The 9,859-nt window shown below is 49.6% G+C and overlaps 1 protein-coding gene across 2 annotated transcripts in view; it reads right to left on the bottom strand.

Moving 5' to 3' along the window:
- PECAM1 (platelet and endothelial cell adhesion molecule 1) overlaps window positions 1-9,638 on the bottom strand; it is a 55,242-nt gene extending 45,604 nt beyond the window's left edge. Inside the window, exons 1-3 of one of the 2 annotated variants that reach the window (XM_067715019.1) lie at window positions 9,368-9,637; window positions 9,255-9,281; window positions 358-651 (exon numbers count right to left, since the gene is read on the bottom strand). In XM_067715019.1, coding sequence (XP_067571120.1) covers window positions 358-651; window positions 9,255-9,281; window positions 9,368-9,551 — 505 coding nt within the window. In that variant the 5' untranslated portion in view covers window positions 9,552-9,637. Of the gene's footprint in view, window positions 1-357; window positions 652-9,254; window positions 9,282-9,367 lie in introns of both variants that reach the window. The other variant, XM_067715020.1, reaches the window with a different exon arrangement.
- Between the last annotated feature and the right edge of the window lie 221 nt (window positions 9,639-9,859).

Here is a 9,859-nt window from a genome sequence, read left to right on the forward strand (position 1 = left end):
TAAGAGCTGTAAGTACTGGGACCATGGGGGAGATCAGTTTTGTTCAGGAAAGTGTCAGAGAAGAGATCACTGAGTTGAGTGTTGAAGGAGAAATAGTTCACGAGGAGACGAGATGAAGAGGGTATTCCAGGGAGAGAAGATAGCATGTGCAAAGGCATGGAGGTGAGGAAAAGCCTGGTGTACTGGGAGCATGTCTAATGCCTGCATTTCCAGGTTAGGAAAGTGTCGGGCAGATGAGTGAGAAGGATGACGGACGGGCAGGTAGGTCCGGTGTTACGACTCGTTCAATCACCATGCTGGCTCCTGCATGTGCTCACGCTTCACCTGCCTGAGCTGTGTTCCATTCCAGGGACTCACCTCTCACCAACACCGGGTACTCCTCAGTCGTTTTCTCCTTGTTGTTCAGGATCACAGTGCATTTATACGTCCCCGCGTCATAGACCCGGGCTTGGGGAATAAAATAACTCTCTGTGCTCTCCATGGAGGAGACGTTGTGAAACAGCACGTCATCCTTGTAGAACAGCACCTGGTGCCGAGGCTTGACACTCGAGGTGGTGCTGACATCCACGACGCACTGCAGGGTCAGGTTCTCCCCGTTCTGCACCTCCTGCTTCGGCAGGATCTGCATGTGGATGCTGTTGATGGTGAAAGCTAAAGGCCAAGGGGAGGAGAGCAGACACACCTGTTATCTCAGAAACGACGTCACCACATCAGATTGGTATCATCACATCCATGCAGTATAGTGTCCAGGGGTCCCAGGTGAGTAGTGACTGTGTGTGACGGGTCAAGCACGAGGCAGCTGATACTAAGCTGCTCATATTCCCACCATGACAAGGTGGCAGTCTTCGGAGTGTGACAAATAAAACATGTCCATAAGATGTATGCAGCCTGTGAGCTGCCACATGGTGGCCCCTGGAGAGAGCACAGGATTCAAGCAGACAAACGTTCAAGTCCTGGCTCATCACTTACTGTGTGACCTTGGGTGATTAACCTCTCTGAGCTCAACTTTCTCATCTATAAAATGGGGTTATAATACCTACGTAGTAAGTTGTTGTAAGACTTACAGAAGACGAGCAGGAAATTACCTAGTGATTTCCTGGGTGTACCAGTGCCTGGCACACGGTAATTGCTTGATAAATGATGGCTACCACCGTTCCGAAATCACATGCTCACGTCCAGGAACCGCTCCCCCAGCCCCACTCCACCCACCCACCCCCGCCTGAACAAATTAGCAGTCTCAACTGGTGTTTTCTAGCTGATGAAGTCAGAAGCCTCACCAGATGGGTAAGAACTTGAAACCACTTTTTCTCATGCATCTTGCTTCCCGTTTTTGCTTTGGCTGCTAAATAGTATACGCCCCACATTTTACCTCTAGCAACGTTTGGGATGCATTTTTCTGTGCTAAAAGAGTCACAGTTTTATTTGACTGCCATATTTTCCCTCATTCTGATTTCCTTATTTATTTTATCCTATTGAACAATAATACATATTTTTTATAAGTGTTCCCAAATCATTTTACAAACAAAAAAAGGTATAGCAAGGTAGCTGGCCAGAGATACTGGCAAAAAACCGTCTTTTCTTTCTCTCTCTTTTAATAACGTCAAACTGTTTTTGAACACCTTAGAATTTAACTTGTCTATAATATGTCTCAGGTTTTAAACTGAATACAACAGTCCATCCTTGTGCCTTTTTTTCTGAGCAATTAATTTAACAAAAAATGGCATCTGATTAGTCATGAGATGAAACAAGATGATTGTTTAAATTTATTTCTTACAGCAGTAATCTTTAGAATTCCCTTTTCTGTCTTTCTGTATTCCTTATTAGCTCCTGGTCTGAGGAGCTTGCTGGGTGAGCTCTCGGAACAGAAGTTTCTTTGAACCATGTTTAGTTTCCCATAGATTAAAACGTTCCCTTCCCAGGTAGGGACAGGCAAGTCTCCCTACTCCTTCAGTACCTCCTTCTTCATTTTAAGCCATGCTGTTTAGTACAGTGATTCTATCAGGAGATGGTAAAGAGCAGAAGATGAGTGCAGAGTCAGACTTCCTGGGCCAAATTCCATCTCTGCTCACAAACTGTGTGGCTTTTAGTAAGTTACTGAGCTTCTCTGAGCCTCAGTTTGTTTATCCATAGAATGGACATAATAACAGTAAGTGTAAATGAGAACCTGAGTTTAAGTTCTTGGAGCACAGTTCCTGGCACAGATGAATTGCTTGCAAAATGTTAGCTAGATTCTGTCAGTCACAGATATAATACCAACTCTTGAGTCTTGAGGTCTCTAAAGGTCTTTCTTGAAATCATATTTCTAGACAATTTTTTCAGAAAAAAAATAAAAACCCAACAATTTTTTAATTTCCCAGGTGAATTGCAGCAACTTCTCCAGACTCCCGGTGTTAGTCGTCCCACTGTGTTGGGCTACTTTAATGTCATCATCCTGAATGAAATGCATACCCATGGCTGGTACACCCCAGACTGGAACACAGAACTGGGTACAGGAAGAAAGCAAGTCAGGCACACCCGGTCCAAACCCCTGATCCCACAGTCATTAGCTGGGCGTCATTGGGAGGTACTTAACCTCTCCAGACTACCACCTCTCCTCCTATAAAGTAGGAACACTAATACTTGCCTTCCCTGTATTTTAATCTTGAACAATGACGGAACCAAGGTGGCTGAGAGCACTGAAGGGGCAGGTTTGTATTGCCCGATGCCTGGCCCCTGATTGACACCTCCTTCCTGCTTCCTCAGTACCATTCATTCAGCAGACATTGAAGGGGGCGTCTCTGTGCCAGGCACCGCACCCAGTACTGGGGGTTCAGAGAAGGGTAAGATTGTCACAGTTTCTGCCCACCTAGAGCTCACAGTCTGCATTTCACAGTTCTTCCCTATTCCAGGCCTTCTCAGCGCCAGCCCCGCCTGGGTCTCCTACCGACCATCCCTAGGGAGCTCTACCACTGTTTAACAATTTTACAGCAAACTTGGCTAAAGCATCGGGTAGCAGTTTTTTAGAGAGGATGATGTGCACTAACACAAGATGCTTCTGCCTACCTTGCTTTTCTAAGCAAATCTAATATACATCTGCTTAATAAATTAACGCAGCTGATTCACTGGTAGGAACCACACACTTCCATGGCCAGCGGGAGCAGACAAGGAAGAAGAAAGGAAGGCAGGACATGGGATTTCCCTGACGGTCCAGTGGTTAGGACTCCTCACTCCCACTGCAGGGGGTACGGGTTCGATCCCTGGTCGGGGAACTAAGATCCCACATGCTGTGCGGTGCGGCCAAAAGAATTAAAAAAAAAAAAAAAAAAAAAAAAAAGAAGGCAGGACAGGAGAAGGAAAAGCATTTTTTAAAATTATTCAAGACACAGGGCTTCCTTGGTGGCGCAGTGGTTAAGGATCCCCCTGCCAATGCAGGGGATGTGGGTTCGAGCCCTGGTCCGGGAAGATCCCACATGCAGTGGAGCAACTAAGCCCACGCGCCACAACTACTGAGCCTGCGCTCTAGAGCCCGCGAGCCACAACTACTGAGCCCATGTGCCACAACTATTGAAGCTCATGCACCTAGAGCCCGTGTTCCACACCAAGAGAAGCCACCGCAGTGAGAAGCCCGAGGGCACCGCAATGAAGAGTAGCCCCTGCTCGCCGAAACTAGAGAAAGCCCGCACGCAGCAACGAAGACCCAATGTAGCCAAAACTAAATAAATTTATATTAAAAAAATTATTCAAGATACGGATCCCAGGGCTTCCCTGGTGGTGCAGCGGTTGAGAATCTGCCTGCCAATGCAGAGGACACGGGTTTGAGCCCTGGTCTGGGAAGATCCCACATGCTGCGGAGCAACTAGGCCCGTGAGCCACAACTACTGAGCCTGCGCGTCTGGAGCCTGTGCTCCGCAACAAGAGAGGCCGCGATAGTGAGAGGCCTGCGCACCGCGATAAAGAGTGGCCCCCGCTTGCCGCAACTAGAGGAAAGCCCTCGCACAGAAACGAAGACCCAACACAGCCAAAAATAAATAAATATTAAAAAAAAAAAAAAGATACGGATCCCAGCTCATTGACTTGATGCAACGGAACAGCAGCCTAGATTTTATCACCACGACCACCACCCTTCTGGTATCAAGCCTTCAAGACGGGCCCCTGTGAGTCTTGCCTTCGGTTATCACACCCACATATGGTCCCTTCCCACATCAGACCAGGGTTGGTCTTATGACCAACAATACAGCAGAAGTGCCAGTAGGTGACTTTTGAGATTAGTTTATAAAAAACATTGCAACTTTCATCTTGGTCACTCTTTCCTTTTCTGGGATCATTCACTCTGGGCAAAGCCAGCTGCCATGTCATGAGCACCCCTATGGAGAGGCCCACAGGGTGAGGAACGGCCTCGTGAGTGGGCTTAAAAGCAGATTCCCCAGCGTCAGACAAGCCCTCAGATAACTGTAACCCTGACCAACATTTTATCTGCAATCTGCTGACAAACCCTGAGTCAGAAACACCAAACTAAGCCACTCCCAGATTCCTGACCCTCAGAAACTGTGAGATAATAAACTGTTATCTTAAGCCACTAAGTTTGGGGATAATTTGTTAAGGAGCAATAGATAACAAACACACCACCCAACCTTCAAATATCTCTACCTGACTGATGTAGAGAACAAACGTATGAACACCAGGGGGGGAAAATGGCGGGGGGGGGGGGGGGGGGGGGCTGGTGGTGGTGTGATAAACTGGGAGATTGGGATTGACACGTATACACTAATATGTATAAAATGGATAACTAATAAGAACCTGCTGTATAAAAAAATAAATAAAATATTCAAAAATTCAAAAAAAAATCTCTACCTGATTATTAAGATAATCTGGAAAATATTACCCTCTTTGTGAATAAACTTTCCAGGCACAGCCAGTAATGAGACCTGTGTGTAGGTCTCATTATTTACACGATAGAGTGATTGCTACAACCCGGGCCTCCCGCAGGTTCACAGATGGGTGTCGGGGGCCCCGTGAACCACCTCTGATGCGTTTCTTTGGAGACAGGACACAAAACGTTCAGAACTGTAATGGAAGGACGGGGTTGTAGAATAGCCTGAAGAGGCCAGATCTTTGCAACCTGGAGAGACGAGGGGCTGATGGAGACGATCCAAGTAACAAAGTCACCACAGCACAGGTAAGGCACCTAGCGACCACAGCGCCGAATCCCCAGATCCTAAAACAAAGGGACCTGCTTCCCTCTACCTCAGGCTACAGGTCAGCAGATGCTGATGCTCTAGGGAAGATGAGGCATCATGACTCAGCCAGCCACTCAGCCCTCAACCTGGAAATGACTCAGAAAGAAACGGGGCAGTGGGTGGAGAAGAAGGGGCCCCCCATCATTGTCAGGAAAATCCAGGAAGCCATGAGGCATGGAGGCTCTGATGAACTGCGGTGCTCAGAATGGAGTGTGCTGACCCAGCTCATCTGAATCTCAAGCACCTCCAAGTTCAGTTCGAGTCCCTTTCAGCGAGACATTTCTTGAGCACCTGTGTCAGGTGCTGGGATTACAAGGTGAATAAGAAAGCATCCCCGCTGTCCTAGACTGTGCAGGCTGGTGGGGACCCAGATAGCTGGAGTACAATCATGTAAGCACCAGGAGGAAGGGTTGCCCAGGAGAGGCCAAGGGAAGCCTGAAGGAAGTGACCCCTGAACTGAGCCTTGGACCAGGACAGGAAAGGGTGGTGGGGTGCTCGGGGCGGGAGAACAGCATGTACCAGGGCACAGAGGCATGAGAAATCAATGCATTCTGGGCGCTGGTGGTTACAGGAGACAGAGTGTGAGGCTGGAGGGTCCAGGGGGCCAGGTAGGAGGGGGCAGAACAGAGAGCCTTGCCCACTATGCTGACAAGCTGTGCCCTGTCCTGAGGGTTTTGCCGGGGAGGCGGTAACAGGATGACACTGGAGCTTTAGAAAGATCACTGTGGGCTGGAGGAGAGACTGGAGGCCTGTACCAACCTGGACGATGGTTCAGGTGAAAGCTGGTGCAGCCTCTGCTCAGGCAGATGCAGTGGTGCTGAGGGGCAGGGGTGGACTTGAGACATGTTTAGTGTGTGCAAACGGACTTGTTTTTGGGGACGAAGAAAATGTTCTGGAACTAGACAGAGGTGATGTTTGCACAACATTATGAACGTACTAAATGTCATTAATAATAACATTTGTAATATGTATTTTACTTGTTTGACTGGCTGGGGGGTTGAGGCAAAGAGTGGAAGATAAGGTTCCTGGATTAGGTGACAAAGCCAGAGAAAGGTAAGGGCGGAGCCAAAGTCTCGGTGGTGCAGCTGGTTTGAGGGGCCCGGGGGACCACTAGGAGGAGATGTCAACCACTGGCCCCGTGGGAAGCTTGATGGTCACGGGAGTGGCCAGAGCTGGAGTGGACTAGAGGGTGGGCATGTGGAGGTGTACAGAGCGGGGGGGGGTTGAGCTTCAGAGAGGATGAGATCCTGGGAAAGTCCAAGTCTCCCGGGGGAAAAAAGGAGGGTTTGTCAGAAAGGTGGGAGAACACCAGGGAAGAAGGTCTACGAGGCCAAAGAAAGAGGCTCTGTGCTAACACCGGGGTCCCAAAGGCTAAGGGCTGGACATGATAATGGCATCTATGAGAGGGTTCTAGTGGCAGGGAGGCGTGGGGGCCAAGGCCAGACCTGCTAGGTAGGGGCGCCTGAGAGGTGAGGAAGCAGAGACGGTGATCAGAAACCAGGCATTGGAGAAGTTTGACTGAGGAAGGGAGTGGATAGATAGTGGGGCACAAGATAAACGGGGGGGTCTGGGGGGGCGGGGGGATTGTTTGTGATTTTTCTTTTTCCTAAAAAACCAAGAGCTACCAATCATGTTTGTAGACTGAAAGGAAAGAATAGATACTAAAAGTGGGGTGGAGGCTGAATAAAGACAGCGTGAGAGCCTGGGGGAGGAGGGTGATGCCAGGGATGGGCTCGGAGCCCAGGTGGACAGGCAGGCCCTGCCCCACCACGGGATAGACACGGCTTCTGAAGCCAGGAGGGAAGTCAGGAGGACGGGTGGGGAGGAAGATAAGCCTGAAGCCGGGGCAGGGCGGGAAGTGGAGGGAGTTCCCTCCAGACAGCACTGTGTTCTAGGTGAAGAGGGAGCTGAGGTCATCTCCTGAGACTGGCCGGCTGGGGCTGGGCGGGGGCCCGAAGTAAAAGGAGAGGAAGGGCCAGGGCGGACCAAGCACCTCAACCATGGAGTAGGCCACATGGAGCAGGCTGGCAGGTCGTGCACGTGCAACGTGGTCCTGGGTGGCCTGAGGAATGTGAGACCTGGGTCCCAGCCCCAACTCTGCCAGCACCCAGTGGTGACCTTGCACAGGCACCTTGTATAAAACAGGGCAGAAGCCTGAGGAGGGAGTAGGAGAGCCTCCCGGCTCTGGGTCCTGCGGCTCTGAGGTCTCCCCCGAAGGTACGAAGACCTTTCTCTAGGAAACCTGGGCAGGGAGCGATTTACTTCCCCCTGAGGTGAGGACAAAGATGGGAGAGAGATTGGAGCAAGAGAAGCAGAAGCCCAGAGGCACACGTGTTGGCAGGGTGTGGTCTGGGCTAGAGCAAGGGCACAAGGGCTGGAGTGGACAGAGCGAGGGAGGTGCAGGAGCCATGACGGTGGGTGAGCTAGGACCATAGGAAACCATTATTTACTAATCACCGCATGCTGGGCTGGCACGTCACCTCTTTTTATCTAATCTCATCTCATACTGATGCATCACCCTCATTTTACAGATTGGGAAAAAGGCTCAGAGAGACAGAGTAACAGTGGCTTTAAAGATTTGAGTCAGGCCTATGGCTCCAGGCTCCGGACAATCAGGTTTTGGGAAGGGGAGGTTCTGGTGCTGATGTCCTGCTATCCGGCTCTTTTTGGACAAGTTGGTTGTTTCTCTGAGGTGCAGAGATATCATCAGTCAATTAGGTTGATTATGAAGATAATGGACATCCTGCCTCCATGGGTTGCCATGGGAATCAAACACCCATCGAAGCACATGGACACACGCACAGGAGACCCGCCAGACCGGCTTTGCTAAGTAGCCAGCACGAGCCCTCTCTGCGCAGAGCTACCGCTCCAAGCCTTGGCTCAATAAACCAGTGTCACCCACACACCTCATCTCCAAATAGCTGTACAACTGTCTGCAACCCAGTCACCCCGACTCTGCGTGGAATGAAGTGACCTCTGACAAGGGGATCCTGTTCTGTGGGCTCTCCCTCTATTCAGCCCCCAGACCCAGCCCAGTCCCCTCGTTCACACGGTCCAGATGAAGCAAAACAAAACCTGCTTATCTATTTGTGTGTGTGGGCATGTGTTTCTGTGTGTGTGTTGCACTGCCGTGCAGCACGTGGGATCTTAGTTCCCAGACCAGGGATCGAACCTGTGCCCGCTACAGTGGAAGCATGGAGTCCTAACCACTGGACCACCAGGGAAGTCTCCAAACCTGCTCATCTTAATGATTCAAAATTAGCTCTAAAGTGGATGACAGACCAGATTTCAAAGACAGGCAGAAGCCCCACTTCCCATGCCCAAGCACAAAATATTGCAGATACCATCGTAGCCTCATGGGTAGATGGGAAATGATATCTAATCTGTTTTAGATCATTTAGGAGAAAAAAAAGTCACAACAACAATTTAAACTATGTTCTGACTTCGGGACTTCCCTGGTGGTCCAATGGTTAAGAATCCGCCTTCCAGTGCAAGGGACACGGGTTTGATCCCTGGTTGGGGAACTAAGATCCTCAACTAAGCCCGCACGCCACAACTAGAAAGAAGCCCCAGCACCGCAAGGAAAGATCCTGCATGCCGCAACTAAGACCCAACGCAGCCAAAAATAAATGAATCAAATATTTAAAAAAAATAACTAAATAAACTATGTTCTGACTTCATGGATTTAACAAACTGATTATATCTCGTTTGTGAATAAACAATCAGGGGTAGGGTAGGATATGAAAAAAAGAAATTTATGGTAGAACAACAAAAAACAAATTATGGAATCACTTTCTTATCACCCCCCCCCCCCAATCCTAACAAACAGCAGTTCACCAGGATCTAGAAATGTATGCTACATCTAGAACATGCTGATTAAAACTTGGCTTAGAATAAGCGTTTTGTTCCAAAACCTTCTTTAAATGCAGAATCAACTTTAGCCGACAATTTGAATCTGTTTCTGAATTGTTACAAACATTAAACCCGAGCAATCTGACATGAGTTTTAAGAGTCACAGGTAGGAATTTTACAACTTACAGTTTTCTTGACCCTCAAGGCTTGAACCTGGAAAAGACAGGAGAAATATGTTGACTTCACGAGCTTCAGTTCTCGTGAAGTTTAAGTGATGTGGGAAGAGAGGGAAAACTCACAGAGCAGAAGTGTCAGCAGGACGCGGAGCCACATCGTGCCCCCCTGGGTCCACCCCAGCTGCATCCTGAGAGTGAGCGAAGGTTTCGGGCAGTTAGTTCTGCTTTTGCGCCATGCTCCGGAGGCAGAAGCCACTTCCCACGCGACGGAGGTGAGAAACCTGCCCCGTGAAAAGCAGAGACCCATGTGGGAGCTTCTCCAGGCACCGCGGACAGACCGGCCGTGGCGCTGGTCAGGTAATGGCGGCCATGCTGGAAACCGGGAACAATGCTTGGGCGGCCTCATATCTCCTCAGGAAATGACTGGCCTTCCTGAGGGGCCACCGGGCGCAGCTGCTTTGTTTAGTTTGTTTAGAGGGAAAAAAAGCCACAAGTGACATTTGCCTCAGCGTTCCTGACCCTCCTTGCGTCTGGCCTGGATTTGGGGGCCCCTTCTCATGGCAGCCAGAGAGAGGGTTCCTCCCTCTCTCTGACCTCCCCGCAAAGGGCTTCTCT

The sequence above is a fragment of the Pseudorca crassidens genome, chromosome 19, assembly GCF_039906515.1.
Source record: "Pseudorca crassidens isolate mPseCra1 chromosome 19, mPseCra1.hap1, whole genome shotgun sequence".
Taxonomy (NCBI): Eukaryota; Metazoa; Chordata; class Mammalia; order Artiodactyla; family Delphinidae; genus Pseudorca; species Pseudorca crassidens.